Genomic DNA, 22,327 nt, shown 5'->3' with positions numbered 1-22,327 from the left:
ACATTAATGACGTGTTAAAAAAAATTTATTTTTTGTTGAACTGCTCACAAAACAGAAACTTGCTGCAAACTTATGATCAATATTATAACAACATCAAGATACAATAGTAAATGGCCTACTGATTATCTAAGGAATTTTGCGAGACATACTTTAAAAATTTGTGTTTGAATAAAGTAATTACAGCAATAAAGAGTAAAATTTTGTATAAATGGCCTTTAAATATAGGAACATGACGTTGTTACTTAAGTTAAATTGAAAATAAGCAGCAAGCCTAACCTTACCTAATTAAAAAATATAGATTCTGTGAAAAAAGTGGTAAGGTTTTCACGATGAAGATATCACTTATTTCTGTTGGAGTTCAATAAATCTTAATATATAAATTTTATTCTAAGGCACAAAGAAACATAATCATGTAAGATTTTTCACAAGAATTTATTATGAAAAACATGAGATTAGATATTTAAATATTATATGCCCTTTTAAAAGCTATTTTTAATTGAAACATTAAAATAATTGCTCTCACACTTTCTTCGCAGTCTACAACTTTTAATATTATAATTTTTGTGTTAAAACTGTAATTATAAATGGAAGTCTTAGTATTTTTTAATAATGCCTTATTTTGTTTAACGAGCTAATTTCTTTCACTATTTTTACATTAATAAAATACATTTCACTTAATGATTTCATTACTAAAATGATTCATAAAAAATAAGAACTTTTGATGTTTAACTTAATTTAATAAAATTTCAAACAGTATAAATATAGTATCCTCTTCAGTAAATGAAAATATTTAAAAATGAAAATTGTATACATTTATTTAATGTTTAGAGAAAATCTTAATTTCTGTTTGAAATTTCAAACATATGCCTTTCTTACGAATTTGTTAATTGACTCGTTAAACTGGTCATATTTGTGCAAATAAATTGATAGTGAAAATTTTTGAATGGTGGTGTAAATTTCATACCTGAATGTTAGGGTTTTTCGCATGCATGTGTCGTAATAATTTTGATGTTTCCATGAAATGTCTAATTTATTATTTTTGGCACTAAATTTAGCAATTAACTATCATCTTAATGTAATAACGAAAATCAAACTTTATTTATAATCATATAATATTAAAAAAAATATTTAATTGAAAATTTTAATATAAAAAAAATAATAATTTTAAACAATAAATAATTTACGATATTAAACAACTACAGGAAAAAAAGTTATTAATGTATTCTTATAATTAATTCGAATTGTTTTAAGAAGCCATTTATTTGTCACTTTTTTAAACAAAGTTATTATTATTATTTAAATACCTTTAAACAAGGGTATAGTATATATTAAAATACTAAAATAAAAATTTTAAACAGGCTTTATAATTTTAAAAGTGACCTTTGTATGAAAAATTATAGGTTCATACATCACAAACCTTTAATTATTATTAATAAAACAAGTGTAAGGGATTTTATTTGAATTAAAATCCTAATTTGTTTATTAATTAATAAATAGTTAGGAAGTAGAACTATTCAGGAAATTATATGCAGTAGACCTACAGTTGAAACAATAATACCCAAATAATTTTGAAAATGGTCTCAGTGTTAAAATCATTCAGTGGTTAAAATAAACGATATCTGTAACTGTTACTCTTTATCTGTGTTACTGTAACTCTTTGTCAAATATGTTAGAGAACTTTTCTCGTTTTCTCATATTTTATTTATTTTAAATTTAAAAAAAAAATTGTCATTCATTGTTTATATGTCATATTTTGAATATCTCAAAGAAAAATGTTTATTTTGAAAACAAATAAAATAATCAACTGACATCAACAGAAACAAACAAAATGCTTGGGAATTTATTCTACAGCAACTATAAGAGTTAATTAAGAAACATTTATTTATAAGTGACCTGTTGGTAACTCTTTATTCTTCTGATATCTGAGCATATCGTTGAAATAATTACTGGTTACTTTTGTCAGAAATTTTGTTTTGTAAATATGCATGTAACAAAAGAAAATTGGTATTTAGTGCAATTTTTTAATTATATAGCCTATATATAGATAGATGTAAATAGGCACCAGATATGTAAATTTACATTAAGCCATCGTAGACATGCATGAAACATTATAATACTTCAAACCTAGGCTATTAAAAGCTTCAAAATTTTCTATTGGGAAATGTCTTCCTTAAAAACAAACGGAAAAAAACTTTACAAACTTTTCCTGGAGAAATAATCTGTGCATAAATGTGCTTTAGTATAGCTTACCTACATTCTGAAGTTTTACCTACAACAATTGTCAATAAATTATTAAAAAATATATATTTTTATCATAATTTAATAAGTTGTTGCTCTCATTAATTTTTTTTTTCATAATAAGAGGTAATTACGAACTTAATTTGAGTGTTTGTAAATATGTATGAATTTTACTGTACATAATGAATCGTCAAATCACTGAGACATCAACAAATAGCTAGACAAAAATATGTTTTCTAATCTTAATGAAAATTATTTTTGATTTACTAGATAACCATAACTCGATTGACTTGCTTTTTAATAAGTGTACATTTTAAAAAGGAATTTAAAAAAATTAATACAACAAATTTTAAAAATATTTCTTTTTTTGGCATTAGGCTCTACTGCTATCTTACGATCGTAATGTTTTATGAAACTTACAGACAAAAACTTTTTTTTAGTAAAAAAATTACTTTTCAAGGAAGACAAAAGTAATTTATATAAACATTTCGTTAATTACAGGCAATTTGTTTATGTCTTTGTTCGAGAAATGAATGTTGACATACCTTGGTTGTAAATGGATCGCAGTCATAATATGCAGCAAACATGATGAGGCCGACAAACACTACAATTGTCTTCACTATCGTCATCCCAACGGTGAAGATAACCAGCGAGCTGTAAAATTTCAGAAAAACTATAATTACAATTGAAGTTCATGGTGAAGCTTTAACCGATCTCTTAACCACTCAAGCAGACTGGGCAATTTTACGACCTTATTTCGGGAAAGAATAAAAAACAAATTCTTTCAGACTAGTGCTTGTTATGCGATTAGGTCAAAAAATTCAAACAAAATAACTTCCTCTTACATGCACTGGCAGCTGAACAGGAACTTTTCCCAAGTTAGCGACTAATGAAAAGGACGCATTTTTCGAAATCTTATGCTATTATTATGTCTTTATTAGAAGTCATTGGACCTGCATTAATTCATAATCTTACGTTATATATAGAAAATAGCTTGAATGAATTAAAAGGTACAATATGAAATAAATTTGAAATTATTAATAGTGTACCAAAATGTAATACGTTATTTTACACAATATTATAATAAATGTATCAAAAAAATTATCAGCACTTTGTTTTAGTTTATTTGCATTTAGAAAAAATACTAGCAAAGTAATTATGTTTTTTGCGTCCTCTGCAGAACCATATTTTCATCACGGTTGCTAAGCCTAGTATTTAAGACTCCTTGTGGTTTAATGTTCCGGGGTTAGACTCCCGTTTGCGCTCAGAAATTTTCCGTTGTGGAATACTTAACCGTGGGTTCGGATACGTTTTGTTCCTTGACCTAACTGCTGAGGATGACAGTTGCAAACCACCGTGGGAGGATACGTTCAGGAAAATCTCATGTGCGTCAAATTTTCTCAGCCACAACCACTCTCAAAATCAAAACATCAGGACTCATTTTCAATCACGCAATAATTCATGTCATTTTATATGAAAAAATTGTTTTCCTATTTGTTTAAAATGTTCTTTATCAAAAATGAAATAAATAGTGAACTAACATGTGTGAAGTTAATGTACACACATGCGTTTCTATATTGCAGTTGATATAAATAGTGTCTACGGGCGCAATTTTATTCTTACGGGACAAAGACTTTGTAGTGGATTCTTGTGGTGGCTTGTCAATCGTCATTATTCGGCCATGTTCGAACGTTTTCATCGCTCCTTGACTGTGATCAGTACCTCAAAAACCATCTTTAATGGTTCCACAACGGCCTTCTTGGAATCCAAAATTTATTGAATATCTGTCAATATTGAGCTAGACAAGTCGAAAAAAAATTCCAAAAATCATGACAAAATTCGCTTGATAAAATAATTATTAAATAGACTGAAATCCGTTCTTGGTTAGATACTTGTTCGAAGCAGAAATAATTAATTTTGGTAAAAATTTTACTTGAATAAAATATGGCGAAAAATCCTTTAAACTGCTTAAAATAATCATCCACCATCCGTCAAGTACTAGTGACAACTTGGCCACCAACTTACATATTCGTAATTAATAACCTAAAAAATAGGGTAAAAATCCAAAAATCATCAAAAAATCGTTTGTTAAAATAATGATTGCTTCGATAGATATCCGTTGTTTTTCAATCCTTCCTCGATAAAAATAATAATAATTTAATCAAAATTACTACAAAAAGTTTCAGGTTCAAACAAAAAAAAAATATTTCTTCTGTAATTTCTACAAGCACAAAAAAGGCAATTAATTAGAGATAATTTATTTCTGTATCTTCTTACAAGACGAAGCAAGTCATTGCATGACTTGACATTTGTTTTCAGGGCATATCTACATGACAGACGATTAACCAGGCGTGTCCAATATATGGCCAGGCACATCCAGTCAGTGGCCACTCACATACAGTTGGTTGTCTAGGAACGTCAGATAGGTTTGAAAGACAAATAAGTCAGTTGGTGAGGTTGAAATATCAAGTTGTGGCAAGATACGACGATTCGGTGGCCAGGCACAAAGACAGTTGGGGCCAATTACTGTTGGTGTCGTTATGTCCTATCGCATCCTACTGAGTTGAATTTTCGTGAAAATGTATATATTTTTCGCTAGGTGTGCGTAGACAAGACTGTAGTATCATATTCGATTGATAGGGCAGAGTCATTCTGATGAGAAAAAAGTTATTTTACCAAGTTGAATTTTCGTCCAAATGTGCTTGCTTTTTGAATGTGTTTCATTTTTATACTTATGTGAATATTTTAGAAACTGGTTCCTTTTTGTCGATGAATAAGCATAGATAATTCTGTACTCTGGACGTGATTGGCCTCATGGTTCGGAGACGACTGGTATATTAGCGTGACATTAAACATGACCTTTTGGAAATGATGGTTGCAAATTGATGAATGAAACCTCTTGGTTCAGAGACGGTTGGTCTTTGCGTATGATTTTGTACATGCAATTTTTAAAATTATAGCTGAGTATAGACGAAAAATATCACTTGGCTACTGACCATATAAGTTTGACCAAGAACTGGATATGCCTGGCCACAAACTGTATGTGTCTGACCACTAACTGGTCTTGTTAGGCTGACCAAGTGACTGGTGTGTCTTCCAAACGTATCTGATGTGACTGGCCATAGAGTGTAGGCGTCTAACCAACAACTGGATGTGCCTGGCCAACAAGTGGTCTTGTTAGCCTGACCAACAGACTGATGTGTCTGTCAAACCTATATGAAGTGCCTGGCCACAGACAGAAGCTATCTAGCCAGCAACTGCTGGTGTGCCTGACCACTGAATATGTGCAAGGCTACAATGTACCTTGCCACCAACTTGATGTGTCTAACCAACAACTAGTGGTGAATGGACGCTGACCGGACATGTCGAGTTGATAACTGGACATTTCAACCACAAACTGAAAGTAACTGGTCGCTTATTATTAGTCTGGCTACTGCACAGACATGCCTAGCTACCAACTGAATGAGCATTGCCACCTACTGGACGTGCGTTCCTGGACACTGAATAGACATGTCTGGCCACCGAATGGACGTACTTTGCCATCAACTTGATGTGTCAAGCTGACAACTGGTCGTTCCTGGTCGCCTACTAGACGTGCTTAGTCTATAACTGGACATGTCGGCCACAAACTGAATGTACCTGGCCGCCGAACACGTGCACTGCCTACTAAATATACTTGCCTGGTTACCAACTGGATGGCTGCTTCCACCTAATGAACGTGCGTTCCTGGCCACTGACGTGCCTGGTAAGCCATTGGTCGTACCTTGCCACCAACTTGACTTGTTAACGTGACTAACCGACTGATTTATCTGTCGAACCTGTGTGACGTCCTTAGACAACCAACTGGATGTGACTGGGCAACGACTGGATGTGCCTGGCCACTGATTAGACGTGCTTGGTGAATAGTCTGTCATGTAGATCCGCCTTGAAAACACACGTCAAGGCATACGAAGGACTTGCTTCTCCTTCAAATGAGATTGTAGAAATCGAAAAACTAGTTATTTGCTGGTTTTAATTATTTTTTTTGTTGTATGAATGACATAAGAAATGGTTATTTATAATTTTTGTTTAATTTTTTAACCTGAAACTTTTTTTTAGTAATTGTGTGTATAATTATTTTCTTTTATATCCAGTAAGGATAGAAACAATTAATTACAATTTCTTAAGATGGTGCCCAAAATGGCACCAGTAGCTGACGGCTAGTGGTGATGAATTTATACAGTTGATAATATATCCGTTATATTTTATTGAATTATTTTTTTGGCGTGTAACATCTTATAAATCGATGAACGCCAGCTGCACGCACGAAAAATCATGACTCATTGTCACGTTCTGCCTGAGCCAAGTGTGCAAGCAAGAGCGCGGAACAAGCGATAGAGACGCACATTCGGCTTGTGACGCATCTATCTCTCTTCCACTCCATCGGTCGATGCGTCCGAGTAGAAGAGAGACAGCGGCAGCACACAATCTACACATAAACTGTTTTGTCAACTGTTTATAAAGTGAAGTGAAAAGTTAATGTGGTTTAAATACAATTTTTCATCTATGTTTTCTTATGAAGTTATCACGTTAAATTATCGTTCGTAAAACGACATTACAGATAACCCCCTCTTCACTTGAAATTAACCTTTTTTTTGCACCGGTAAAGTAGAAAACCTTGTACAGAAATTAATATTATCAATAATTATTTTATTAAATTAATTTTTTGATGAATTTTGGAAATTTTTCCGAATTTATATCTCAAATTATTACTAAGTTTCAATAATTATAGTTTCCAAGATGGCCGTTGTGGAGCAAATCCAAATGGCCGTCCAGGTCTTGGTCATAGTCAACGAGCGACGGAAACGTCCTAACATGGACGAATCCTGACGATTAACAAGCTATCTTAAGAATACACCACAAAATCACAGTCACATAATTATAATATTACACCCGTAGACTATTTCCATCTACTCATTGCTATTTATAAACATACAAAAACAAACATTTCATATTCATAATGTTACACATTTTTAGTCATATATCGTTGTTACCATTATATTTTTTTACTTCATTACATCATAAATTCCTAAAAAAATTGCCAACATAACCAAACCTTTATGACAGTTTGGTGGGTAAGGTAATATTTGACAATTGATTTATAAAACTCACCAATTACGAAAAGGTAGGATTCATTTGTAAGTTAATTTATTCGTTTTGACAATGCATAATACCGTTTGCCAGTAAATTATTTATTCCGTATTTAGAAACCATCTATCAACACAAATCGCGTGGAATAAATATTAACATAGTAATCATTGGTTTGCTTTCCTTTTTAAGTTATGCCTTTTCTGAATTTCTATAGACCAAGAATATGTCAAATAAAATTAAGGCAATTTGTTTTTATTTAGCAAAGAACGTTATGAATCACATTTAATTTCACACACAATTATAATCAAATCCCCAGTACGCCAGAGAAGTGCGTAATAAGCGGGAATTTTTATTTCTATTAGATATTGGGCTATTTTTCTCTCTTGTAACCTCAGGGGGGAGATATAGAGTGAGGAAGGAATGGAAAAACAAATTTTGATTTTTTAAAAAAATAATACAACAATATTAAGATCCTTGTAAATTTACAAATATTATTAAAATCTCTAGTTTATTGATGATTATTATTCCATTTAATCCGTGATATATATTAAATTATTTTTTTAATTGAATTAAAACTCATAGTGGTATTTTAATAATGCAATTTAGGTTATCTTAATCATAAATGTTAAATATTAAATAAACTACAAGTTATCTCCTGATTTCTATACGAATGTACCACATTTAGAACTTAAAAAATACGCAACAAATATGATTAAAACTATACCAATTGTATTTTGAAATGCCAAAGGATTGTTTAATTTTAATTCGTATTTAGTGTTTAACCAACATACCACAAATATAGAAAGAAAATTTTCTTTCTGAATGCTCTTAGCATTTTCGCAATGCTACTTAAGAAATTATGGTGCGTAATTGATACAGATAATTTAAACAAAATTTTATATTATTACATTTAATGTTAACTTATCGTTTAAATACTTATTGAATAAATTGCAAACACTTAGTAAATTGTTTCCTTTTTTTTTGTTTATCTAAAATTAAAAGTAATTCAACTATTTACTATCCTCATTGCACATTTTTTATGCACATAATATAAATTGTTTAGCTTAATTTGCTACAAAAATCCATTTAGATAATTCTTTTATCACATTATAAGATATTAGAAATAATAAATAAAATACTAAATGAGAATTAAAAATAACAATGTAAGTACAGTTTTTTCTTTACCTTCTCGCTCGCCTAAAGTCTGGCAAAGCAATAAACTTCTGAACCATTCCTTGGTTGACGCACAGTGATGACAGAGATCCAAAAGTACTTCCTAGCGTGACTGTCCAGAAGGTGTTGCGGGCGAGTAAACTCGGATCCATGCTGCCGAAAAAAACAAAACAAAACATTCATAACACAACCATGAGGTCGTATCACAGTTTTAATAGGAAACTCACGATTAACCGGCTATCTGAGTTCGATTTCATTGTCTTAGATCACGTACTTAAACCTAAATAAAATTGGTGTTGCACAAGTCTGTTTCTTCTGATTTGATATCCTTCATTTTAAAACAAAATGAAGGAAAATAAAATATAATTTTAAATAGTTACTTCCATGCTATTTTGTTTTTAACCTTTAGTTGACAGGCCTTTATTACAGAATATCTTCTTCCAATGACTTTAAAACCTGGTTCTTAAGTTATTATAAACTGCTTATTGTAATATAGCTGTAATTTTGTAATTAATTTTACTTAAGAAAGGATACCACAATACATTTCAAAATATGTTTCATGAATATGGGAAACAAACTTTTTTCGTGTACATGAAATCACTCAAAAACAGGAATTTTTATGGTTGTGAACACAGAGCTTCCGCTGCAAATATCCTGATTAGTGTCATATAAATTTTTAGCAACTTATTTTGTTACACAGTTAAAATAATATCTTATAAATAATTTGCAGACTTGACACTATCTACATTAAAATTAATTTTTCATTAAATTTTTTTTCAGGTGGCTATGGTTATTTAAGGGTTGATACAACAACGCTGCAGTAAATGGTTCAGTTATGACAAATGCAATAACTCTGCAAGAACGTAATACTAATTGAATTTTAATTATTTGAACGAGAAATAAGAACAAAATTTTCAATACATATTTTATATAACTTTAGAACACAATTAAAAGTAAAAATATATGTTTTATTAGATGTAACCGAACTTTTAGAAGTTATAAATTAATAAACAGTCGTCATATATTATTTTTCATTCATGACACATCTTTTTTTGATATTAATAAAATTTTATATACATTGTATACATAAAAATAAAGATTTGTGAAAGTAACATCATGATTTTATTTCAACTGAATGTGAAAAAAAGCCTATATGATTTGTAACACATAAAGATAAACTGTATACGAATAAATAGGGACGCGTCCATCCCAAAATCCCTTAGAAAATGCATCAAAAAGGACGATATCTAATAAATGGTATTCCGAATACTTTTACTGCTAGCACTTACTGTTGTCCGTCCTATTAATATGCACGTAGCTATTTTACATTTATATATCTACGAATATTAAGAAAAACATATATATAACAACAACCAATAAAAAAATATTTTAATGTATTTGTTATAAATGTTAGCGATCAAAATACAATTTTGTTATGAATCTCCAAAAATGAAAAATACTAAAAACGAGCAACAAATACGCATATAAGTTTAACTTGGTCTATCTCTATATTTTTTTGTTTTTATTTGTCTTATTTGAGTTATCATTTATGTTTATAAAGTTTTAAAAAATTCTATATCGAAAATATGAAGTAATTTATTGTACAAAAAATCACACGAGACCAAAGGTATTTGATATAGGGACGCATCGGTGGATGCGAGTGTCGCATCCATGGAAATTTCGATTTTAGTGGACGCATGTAGGGATGCCGATGCATCTCTTGTGACAATTTGGAAGCCACGCAGAAATGGCCGCGTCCACTACGAACCACTTTTAGTAGATCCATTATCTAAGGTATCCATTAGGCTAGTATTCTGATGCAGCTTATATTAAAAGAATAAATAAAATTTTACTTTAAAGTATAAGAAAATAGTATTTGTTCCTTAAACAGAACTGTTATTTACGGTTCATTAACCATCTCCAATTACAACAATTTTTCTTTTGGCCACAAGTGTATAATATTTAAACATGCTGAAAGAGGTCACAATGATTATTTATCATCTACTCTCTCAAATCCAATGTTTTATTGAGTTAAATATGAACCGTATTCAGAATAAAAAGCTACAAACCATGCAGTTGACTTACTTGAACAACTCCAGCCTGCCTCCTTGCTTGTTTCGCTCCCACACGACGGAGAACCCTCCCACGTCAATCAGACCGATCACGATCACAGCGAACACGGAGCCCATCGTGACAAAGGACTGGAGGAAGTCGGTCCACACTACAGCCTTAATGCCCCCCTGCCAACACAGCACGTCTCAGTGACAACCACACACTTGTAAGTTGTAAAATAACACTTTGAATCCCTAGGCAAACAAACTAAAAATATATCCACTAAACTGTCTTGTCGCATTTAACTGGAGTTTCGGAAACGTAGAATTAAGATATTTGTCACACTGGCTAAAAAAGAAATAGTCTCCTAATTCACAAGCGTGTGGTGACAATCGGTAACTAAATATATTTATATATAATTTTTTTTGCGAATTACATTACTCTCGTAGCAAGTGGGTAGCAAATAATCTTTTTTTCTTCATCGAAAAATACACTTTCACTATAAATCTTTTTTTCGAAACCTTTATATTCGCTGACACATTAAAGGAATGGTACTTTATAGTTTATATTTGTATTTGCAAGATGAGGTTTTAAATATTTTTCGGTTGCTATGCAATTTTTATTTTCGAAATGTTTTAACTTTCGGCTGGCTCTTTAAATTGTTAATAAATAAATTTTTCTGGTGTCTGAAGATTACTTTTTTTTTCATAAAAATCTTCAGTGACACTCTTGAAACACACATGTAAAGACGAACAGATTATAGATATAAAGAAAATATTTTATAGCATTAGCTAAGTCTGAGCTAGATCGCATTGGGTACGGAGATACTATTCTACTTGCGTGTGGAAGTGTGAACTTGTTGTTCCTTGATCAAGATATCTAGTTGAAGGAACAAGTCTATTATCTATTGAAAAATATTTTTCATTCTGTACATAGCTGGGTAATTTTCTTCTTCCAAAGAAATATTGCTTAAATAAAATTGCAAGCATAAGCACAATTATCTTATTGTCTCACACTCGTCACATGGCAAAAGTGCCAATGATACACCCTAATCCTAAAGGTATCTTTAATTCCACAGTTATTTATTTTGTGTTCTCTATAGGCCTATTGTATTATTCGCGCGTGTGTGTGTGTGTGTGGTAAACAAACATAGTGCAACTAACCCAACTTTGTTTTATATATGTTGGTAAATATATTTAATTTATATAATATAATATATAAATATATATGTTGGTTTTAACACAACTGGACAAAAAAACGCATGTCATATTATCCTGCACCATTTAAAAAATTTCCATTGCATAGGTCCGCGTTCATATCGTTTGATTATTAATTTTAATGTCGTTGCGCCTTAATACAAAAAAACTGAAAAATACTCAAAGGCTTGGTTAAGTTTGTTGATAATGAATTTCACTTAAAGCAATAAGTATTTCATGGAATATTCAGAACTAATTACGGTTACATGTACACTGCATCGTTACGTTTGGATGCCGTTATCGCGTAGTTTTTTTACCTATATTGTAGGGAAATCAATGATATGACATTTCACAGCAAGCAATGCAATAGTATATATTCATTCAATAAAATTGAAAATCAGTATAACCGTTTAGGAATGGAACTGTAAATGAGCACAAATTGGACCAGGAAATCTGCAAAGGCTAGATATAAACATGTACAAGCTCTAACATGTATAACAAGTATGTAGCTCGTTTCTCGTCCAAATCAGCAATAAAAATTATATATTAGCGTTCCAATTTTTTCGACCAGGAATTCAATAAAAAATATTCTCACAACGAGTAAAATTTAAGTCATGGACACGTTTCTTTCATAGCGGCCGATCACAGATTTCAGCAGTTCTGCGCTGACTACAAACGCCATATGTACATATCGCAAAAATGAATTATTAACATGAGAATTTTACGTTTTTCGCCGATATGACATAAATAAGCATTGCACCAGAACCAAGCTTTAACAGAGTGTGTAGTATAGGTGACCACAATTTCACTTTTGACGTAAGTAGCAGCCACGCACCCATGTATTTTGTTATGTGTAAATATCCCCTCTCTCAGTATTCGGAATTTGGTAGGAGTAATTTTGAAAAATGGAACGGAAGATAATAAACGAAAATGTGTCACAAAGGTAGCGGACACACATGTAGCAAAATAAACCAATATAAAGTCATTTATGTAAACATTAGGGGACTTACCTACTTAACGTATTAGTGTGCGAAATGAAACATTATTAATGTGTAACTAACTGAAATACATTTAGTAAACTAAATTATACATAGTAAAAGGTCATCACATGTACAAAATTACCTCAGAAAACTGATATTACAATCAGTATAATAAATATTATCCTTGCCAACTCTTGTTATGCTTGATATCAGAGTGGTATAGTGCGCGGTTTTAAAGCTCAAGGGAGGTGGCTGATCTCGTCACTGAAATATTTTTTTAAAGTGAAACTTCTTTACTGGGGAGGCTACAGTTTTTGAGCGTTACGAAAATTCCGATCGCATTAGCTAGTTACGTTGTGGGGGAACAAGCAGAAGAGACGAGACGGCAAAAACTTCTGCTCACACTTGAACACACGTTTGCACATACGTTTGCACACACGAGTTAAAACACTTGCACACACTTGAAACACTTTTCACACACACTTTTGCAAACATACACTTTTGCACACACTTGCACATCCTTGCTCACACTATTGCACACAATAGTACTTACTTTTGCACACATTTCACACAATTTTACACACAATTGCGCAGACTTTTGCACAAACTTGCGAACACGTGCACTCAATTTCGTACACACTTGCACACACTTTTGAAAATAATATCACTCACTTCTGAACATACTTGACACAATTAACGCACACTTGAACACACACTTGCACATACATTCGCACACTTGCGACCACTTGCACACACGTTTGCACACTTGCAAACACTTGCACATAATTTTGCACACATTTGCAAACACTTAGGTAGAAACTAGCACACACATTTTTTTAATTTCCATACACTTGCGCACTTGCACACACTTTCACACGTTTAAACACACTAGCACACACTCACACATATTTATGTACACACTTGCACAAATATTTGCACACACTAGCATACACTTGCACACATTTACACTCACCAATGCACTCACCAATGCACACACCAGTACACAACTGCACACACTTGAACACACTTTTGCACACACTTACACACACTTTGCACATACTTGCACACACTTACACACACTTTGCATATACTTGCACACACTACTTGACCACACTTGCACAAACTGAAAACACTTTTGCAAACACTTGCACACATCTTTTGCACACACTTGCTCACATACTTGAACACACTTTTGCACACACTTGACTTACTCACATTTTCACAAACTTTTCACATACTTGGACACACATTTGCTTACACTTGTACATAAGTTTGCACAAATTTGTAAACATTTGGGGCATGTGTCGTTTTGCCTAAAGGCGTTTTGCCTAATTTTCACTTCTGTCACGCGTAGACTCCAAGCACACATTTTTTTTATGGAAGATTGTATTGAGGCATAAAAGCATACATCTCAAAGTTTTAGCCTACAGGGTTTAAAATCATAAGATAATTACTTCGTTACAGCTGTATAACATATTTGTTGTGTTTATTTTCTGAAGCTGTAGGAGAATACGTAAGAAGAGCGAGTGGTTCTGAACAAAGGGACGTCTAAACTGAACACAGATCCATCAGCCCTTAATGCAGCTTTTGTTGCTAATTACTTCTGTTATTTATTTGGCATCAAAATAAACCTAAAGATAAACACTTTAAAGTTTTTGCAATTATTACATATTTTATTGTATCAGCTTTTATAATAAAGAAAACGTAATACTAAATTTTTATGAACTTACTTTCTTCTGTCTGTTTTTTTTTTTGTATGTTCAGTACCAATTTAGCAATCAGTTTTAAACTAACTTAACGATGAGCTGAAGACTTGAAACTTTCAACATACTGTAGCTCAGTTTAAGACTAAAAACGTGGGGCGCATGCAATAGATAATATTAAGGAGTGTAGGTTGTAGCTGTCGCTGAGAAAACTCACACAACAATTCATATAATGTGTAGTGTAATAAAATTGTAAGTTACTGAGGTGTATTTTTCATGCATGAATTATATCAATTATAAGTTTTTAGTTTAAAACCTTATAAGAATTTTTATGTGTGTTAAAGATCTACAACCAAAAATTTTCAGGACAATCTGTATGGGGTAGGAATTTGTATGGGGTTATAAATCTGTATGCAGCTAGGAGAAATTATTTAATCCTTTCTAGTTAGTTTTGAAAACGTAGTACTTGAAAATAGTTGTATTTTTATTTTTAAATGGTCATTTTTATTCGTTTTGTAACGAGATTGTGGTTGACTATTTAAATATACGCGTCAGTTCTTTACATTTGTATTTTATCTTATTTTCATTGTTTATAATGGTAGCTTTCTTTGTACTTGATTCTGTTTTCCAGTTCAAAATATAAAATAAAATATAAATACAAATAGAGAAACAATTTATAATTGGGCTTATACTGCAGGGTAGTGTTAGCAAAAACATTAATAAAATTTACTTTTAAGTAATATTATTTAGTTCTCAATATCAGTTAGAAAACAACGCATGTTTCAACCGCTTTTAAACTATAATTTTGCAAAAGTGTCATTTAAACTGCTAAGCGGGTACCACAACTTTAAAAAAATATATTTAATCTTATACGAATTAAAAATTCGTTTCAATACTTTATCTAACAAAATAAAAATACACCTATTAAGTTTAAGTGAAACTGCTAAAAATTAGTTAAATTTTAAAAAGCCAACATGTTAATGTTTTAATAAACTTTAGAAACTTAAAATTTAATTTACTATTTTTGTGAAAAAAAGGAATAACACATTCATTTGCAATAAAAATTGTTACAAAGCTATTTTGGAAATCATTGGTTTAAAATGTGTATTTTTGTGCTCAATTTTTGTAGGCCTAAATGTGCTGAAATTGCAAATTTATAACTCAGCATTAGATATTAAAGTAATGGAATATATGTTTCATACATTTTGCTTCCTTTATAAGTTTTAATGAACATTAAAGCAACATAAGTCATAAAACTTTATTTAAATTACATTTTATAAATTGAATACTATTCACAAGTATTGCAAACTAACAAATATGTTAAAATATATTTAAATATTATTCAAGAGTGAACTAACACCAGAATTATCAATTAAATATTTAAATATGATGTCATTAATATTCGAGCATAATATTTTATCACTCTTTAATAAATATAATATTATTAATCCCTTACAATTTTTCTTTTCAATGAAAAAAAAATTCTATTTTTATACCCAAAGTTGTAAAAAAGAGTATTCACTTTATATAACTTGGGTCAATAATTCATTGACTTTCATATAAACATATTAGTTAACAGGTAACTTACCAACATTGTATAAAGAATGCAAACCATGCAGACAATAGGTGTTATGAAGTGAAGATTGATGCCTGTGACTGAAAAATAAAAACCATTTTACTGTAAAATATTTCAAAAAAATAATATTAATTTTTTAAATAATGTACTTCATTCATTTAGTAACTGCTATGTTATGAACAAAGATTTTATTACAACAGAAAAATATTTTTTCACCTAGAATTATTTTTAGTTGATTCTAATACCGATAAAAAGTTAAAAACTAATTTCTATATGCTTTGTCAGTAGTTTGAAACTAAAAAAAAAAAAAAAATCATTTTCATACACTTAACTATTTACATAGCAAAGTAAAGTATGCATTTTTTTTTAATGTTAATGCATTTATAACTGCAGATAACATTTGAACATTTTTTTTTTAAATACTGAATTATTGATATTTTCTCTGTCATAGTAAATCATATATTTCTAAAGAAAAATTTAAATATAAATTAATGATTTTGTTATATGGAGGGATCGTCAATTAATTGAAGAAGCATTTTTATAACATATTAAATACTTTTTACAAATTTAAAAGTTATAGGTATACATCGTTAAATAATCCAACAGCTAGAAAACAGCGTATGTTTTAACCACTATTAAACTTTAATGCAGGAATAATTCAAATTATACTTCTAGCGGGTACCACGTAGGCTTCTTAAACAATTCGTTTCCAAGATATATACTTATATATAGTTGATAGTTTTACATTTAAAATTTTAATTAAAAGTTTTTTAACAACAAATTACAAAAACCTTTATTTCGTTAGTTCAAAATATGTATTTAATATATCTGTAAATTTATATAAATTTTCATTATTTTATTATAGTGACATACAAACATTTACTAATTTTACCGTTCATGCACTAGACATGAGGAGGCACTGCATATGGTTTAAGTATTACATACAAGCAAGCCACGACACACAGGTAAACATAAGGTAGGCATTTAATACAAAGCAGGCAACACCTACTAATTAATACAAAACAAATACTACAAGATAATTTTCTTACTGAGACAAAACATACAATTATTAAACAAGACGTACCTATGAGAGCTTATACAGAGGTAACAAAACATTTATCTTTTTATTGGACCAATTAGGTTAAATATTAACACCAAAATCAAGTTAAATTATTTTATTGTAAAGTTCTGATTATCTGGTTATCCTTATGTAGGCAGCTTGAGAGTGAAAGTTTTGTGTGCTACGGTAATAAAAACAACGCGCGCACAATGCCGCCGAGGTTGAAGAGTCCGCCAGCCGAAGTCGTCCAGAAGGCCAACCGACTACGTGTGGCGGCATTGACCTGTATATATTAGCTTTCATGATTATTGTGTAATGTAGTAGTCGTATTGGTATGCCAAATAAAATTTTATGATAGCAAAACTATCACTGAATACATTTTTAAACGTTAAAAATCACATCTTTTAAATCAGTTTTAATCCTGGGATAATAGTAGGTATAGTTCAATATTCTTGAAAATCTCTCATTTTGACTAATGGGTCAGTAGCTAAGACCTGAGGATTAAGAATTAAACGTCTATTAGTACAATTAATCACTATCAGAAAATATATTTTTTAGAATATTTTTATTATTTTCAATGTCATATTTTTATATTATAATTTAAGAAAATTAGTTAAACTACGTTATTTTATTGTATAATTCATGTAAAAACTTTATATAGCTCAATTTATTGGTTAAGATATTTCATGTTAGGTACACTGTAAAAAAGTTTAATTTTACACCGTAGTAGGTGGCAATTGTATCTCTACACTTAAGTAGGTGTATTTTAACCCCACATGGGTAAGAGTTTACAACTTACACAGGTTTATATAGAAACACAATTTTGTTGTAAAATAACACCAACCAAATAGGTGTACTTTAACAAATACTGACAGGTAATTTAACTTTTTAGAATTTTCAATTACATATACACTGTTTGCATAATTTCACATATACATTGATATGTTATTATGTATGGGTATCATAGTGTAAAATACCATTATTTATGTCTGTGTAATGTAACACTCATGTATGTGTGTTTCTACCGTTCTTAAAATTATATTTAAAAACCAATTTTGCACTTTGTATCACATCGTAAAATGTTCTCTAGTTCGCTACTGGATGTCACTAGTGTGCCTTCTTGTAGATAATTATATAAAATACAGAGAGGGTTGGCGCGTGCTCAAACCATGATTGCAGATGTTAAATGCTCATCTCTTGATCCAAAAGCGACAACCTTCACTTTTAAGCTGTTTAATAAATGGGAAATTATGGGATTAAATAGGGCATGTAAAGTAAGATTTTTCGTTTCAATTACACACACTGATATTCCATAACTCACTCATACTTACATGTAAAAATCTACCTACTCGAATGTGAAAAATTACTTATTTTTACAGTGTAAGCACACAGGGATACAAGTTATTAATTAACACTGATTGATAGTGTTTTGAAATGCATATTGCTTGGATAAAATGAGACACACCATGTTGGTGTATTATTATCAAAACACAATCAGTCATTTTAATTCATATTACCGATATTTAAGTAGAACATTTTTGATGTAAAACCATCAGAAGAGTCATTGATTTACACTGAAAATCAGTTATTTTTTTATCAATGTTTAACTTCAAGAATAAAACATACCTATATTAGGTGTAATATTACACGATGTTTTAGGAAATATACACTAGGAATGTTGCCGGACAGGCACACCGTAATACAATTAAGTGAACTAACCCTTGTTGATAGTGCATTATTATAAAAAAATATTAATATAACTTTATTTTTGGGTACATTTACAAGGATATTGTAGGTATAAAATTATTAGAAGAATCTTTAATTTTAACGGAAACAATATTTATATACCCACATCATAAAACTTTATAAATGTTTATGAATGATACGTACTTGTAACATAATTGACTAGCTTATATAATCATGTTTATTTAAGTAAATCCACAGGCAAAACACTATCGTATTGCTGACTATATAGACTGAGACATACCAAATTTACTTTTACTATGCCACACTACAAATTTAAAAAAAAGGTATTATTAGAATGAAACTTATTTTATTCTGAAATTGAATCGTACCTTACTATAATATTAACCAACTCACACGACTGCTGTGAAAGAATGAATAGAATATACGAGTGAAATATGCAGCAAATATATTACACAATTTTAACAAACATTCCTACGAAAAAACCTACTATGATCTCATAATTGTTTCTCTACTCAATTTTCGCACTTTAAACTAGGTGTAGTTCAAAAATCGCATAAAGTTATTAAAAAAAAAAAATTCGTTTTGAATAAACTGCTTCAAAGTACACGCCTACCTCCTATGGAGAATATACGCAACAACATGCACGATCTTCAACCAGACAGAAAAACACTCTGTTATTTTAATATACATAAAAGTTTGAACTGCACTTAGCTTTCAACAATTCTACTCTCACGAATGATGAGGTGATAATTGACACGACAGAGTGACCTTGCAGGTGTCCCTGGTTCAAAACAAGGTCCTTTCAGTTCAAACACTCAAGGAAATTGCTGGGATTATTTCTTTAAACAGATCATGGCTTACTTCTCTCCGTATCTCTGCCCATGCATAGTTCTGTGGCACCGTATCTAAAAACCTCGCTATCAACCAGGACGTTAAGCCCAAATTAATCTACTTCTACATCGCATCAGGAAGTACATAAAATACCTGGGCTAGCAGCTGAGGTACTTCTAAAAAATAAAAATAATAATAATAAAATAACTTCCAGCTGAGTCACTACCACAAAGGGTGAATGACGTCACGACTCATGATCCCGGTTATGTACACGACAACACTCGTCATGTCACTGTGACATTTGATGAATTCTCTTATTTTATTGTTACGTTTTACTGCAGGCACTCATAAAATTATCTGTTTATTGAAGTTTGTGTAATATCTATTTATTATTTTGTGGAATAATAATACATCATTACGTTGTCCCAATTATTTTTGTTTTAAATATTTACCTCAAACGTAAGACTATCAATAAGTTTAAAAAAAGGAAATGGTCATTTCATTTTTGTGTAGGAGGTGAAACTAAAAACTGTAAAGCTTTAGTTACCTACATAAAAAAGTACAAGTGAACTTTAACTTAACGTCCAGTAATTTCAGTACTGAGCTTTATGTGAGTTTTTAATGTAACATAGATTCGTATTATGGTCTTGAGTCTACAGAGACGCATTTACTTTCAATTGACGTTCCGAAACTTCGGGTATTACACGAAATATTTTGCCGGGGCTTATCCTTTATTGAGTTGTGTTTTGTGAAAACAATTATGAAATTTAATATTAAAAAATCAATAAACTAAAGAAATTAGGTTCAGGCAATAAGCCAAGAAGACGTTTAAACTTAAGGAAAAAAAAAAGAAACGTTTCGCAAAATCATAAACAAAAAAAACCTTTTGAATTATTTTTGAATATTGCTCTGTAAACCAAAGGATATGACATTGGGCATGAGCTGTCCGAATGCCAGGCCGTGTTGCCATGCGACTTGGGAAGGTATTCGCGGGCGCCCGAGATGGCCGGAGTGACTCACGGCTCCCGGTCCGGCTGTGACCGCTGTGTTGCTCACGGGCTGTTTGTCGAGGCCGAGTGGACAGCCCGTGCTGGGCGCGTGGCTGCCCGCCGGGATGTCACGTGCAGCTCGCACAGCAGCGTGAACGAGACCTCGCTCGTAGAAACCGTCCGTCAACTCTAAATACCAGTCTCGCAACGGCAGCGCGCCTTGCCGAGCACATGTTAATTATTGGTTTGGAACAGCTTAGCAAAATAAATAAAAATATTTTTCCCGTGTTACAGTTACAGTAAATTTTATAAAAAACAAAATGTTATTTACAATGAATTTACTACAATTTTACATGCGTACATTAAAATTATAATCCATCTATAAAAATCAATTATTTTAAATGGACGAAAATGAATATTAAATATTTTATAAACAGTATGTTTATATAACTACTATGTGCATTCTCTCAGTCACGCACAAATGCACGGAAATTTCACTATACATTCCCAGTAATCATGTTTTTTTTTTTTCTTTTGTCTCTGCTTTCGTGCCACTTTTGCTTTATATTTTGCCCCTCGGAAAGGTTTTTTACGTGATTATACCGTAAAAGTTAAAATACATATTGCAGTCATGAAAAATTTGCGAACGTAATTCTGAAAGCAGTACAAGTGCGTCAGATACAATAACGTCAGGAAGTAACTTCTGGGTCGCACTCACAGACCCTCAGACAGCGTTGCTCTTGCGCGAAGAAGGAACACGTGAAGCGGCCCCTGACGTCATTACGGAATCATTAACGTGCGCCACGGAATTTGTTTTTCTCCCGTGAGTCCGCGTTCAGCCGGCGCCACTCGGAGACCATGTACCACTCACCTTGGTTGAAGGCCAGCGCCGGCACGTAGATAACGATCGGAATGTAAAGGATAACGGAGATGGTGAACAACAGCGAAGCCATGACACGCACGTGCTGGTTGAACCTCAGTTCAAGGTACTGGAACAAAAAAAAAAAACACAAGCTCAAGGTACTACAGCTGAACCTCAGCTCAAAGAACTGGAACACTGGGCGAGACAGTAACAGCTCGCACTCTGCATGTGCCTCAGGCCACTGGTTCTAACCAGAAACCATCGCCAAGTTTAAGCAGATCTTTCCTGTTCAGCTGTTTTCTAACCAATCAAACAGATTTTGAAGTTAATATTTTAAAACATATTTTTTTAGTATATATAATGTGTTTTAGAGCCATTTAAAATTATTAATCAATAATCCATATTCACTAACTAAATACAAATACAAACTGACTCCATACAGTAACAATACGGCTACGAACCTGTGCGCGAGAAAACGGAACCCTAAATTTATGACCAGATTCGAACCACAGAATTAAACACTGCATAGATTGAAAGCCGATGATAAGATAAAACCCCGGCTCAACCTACTTTAGGGCGTTGCGTCAGCGATCACGGAAACAAAGACATACGATAGATATACATTTACGTATTCAAGAATATTACACGCATATTTATTAATGTGCTATTAATATGTTTTTTAACACGTGTATTTTTACTGCAACTATTGTTTAACAAGATTTTTTTTCGAGCTGTACAATTGCTAAAATATTGGCAGTAGTTCTTACCATTAGTGAAAAAGTGATTCAATAAAGAACTATTACTAGCAAAACCCAAAATAATTACTAACT

The 22,327-nt window shown here is 31.4% G+C and overlaps 2 protein-coding genes across 3 annotated transcripts in view; one reads left to right on the top strand and one right to left on the bottom strand.

Moving 5' to 3' along the window:
• Positions 1-22,327, top strand: part of LOC134534406 (lachesin-like) — a 424,713-nt gene that overhangs the window by 128,047 nt on the left and 274,339 nt on the right. The gene's annotated exons all lie outside the window — the stretch shown is intronic.
• Positions 1-22,327, bottom strand: part of LOC134533685 (sodium-coupled monocarboxylate transporter 1-like) — a 41,241-nt gene that overhangs the window by 8,954 nt on the left and 9,960 nt on the right. For both annotated transcript variants that reach the window (XM_063371240.1, XM_063371242.1), the window contains exons 4-8: positions 21,507-21,624; positions 16,061-16,128; positions 10,627-10,781; positions 8,554-8,694; positions 2,784-2,892 (exon numbers count right to left, since the gene is read on the bottom strand). In XM_063371240.1, the coding sequence (XP_063227310.1) occupies positions 2,784-2,892; positions 8,554-8,694; positions 10,627-10,781; positions 16,061-16,128; positions 21,507-21,624 (591 nt within the window). The remainder of the gene's footprint in view (positions 1-2,783; positions 2,893-8,553; positions 8,695-10,626; positions 10,782-16,060; positions 16,129-21,506; positions 21,625-22,327) is intronic.

Source organism: Bacillus rossius, chromosome 7, assembly GCF_032445375.1.
Source record: "Bacillus rossius redtenbacheri isolate Brsri chromosome 7, Brsri_v3, whole genome shotgun sequence".
Taxonomy (NCBI): domain Eukaryota; kingdom Metazoa; phylum Arthropoda; class Insecta; order Phasmatodea; family Bacillidae; genus Bacillus; species Bacillus rossius.
Note: the sequence above shows the minus strand (reverse complement) of the source record. Positions and strands in the feature narration are given on the sequence as shown.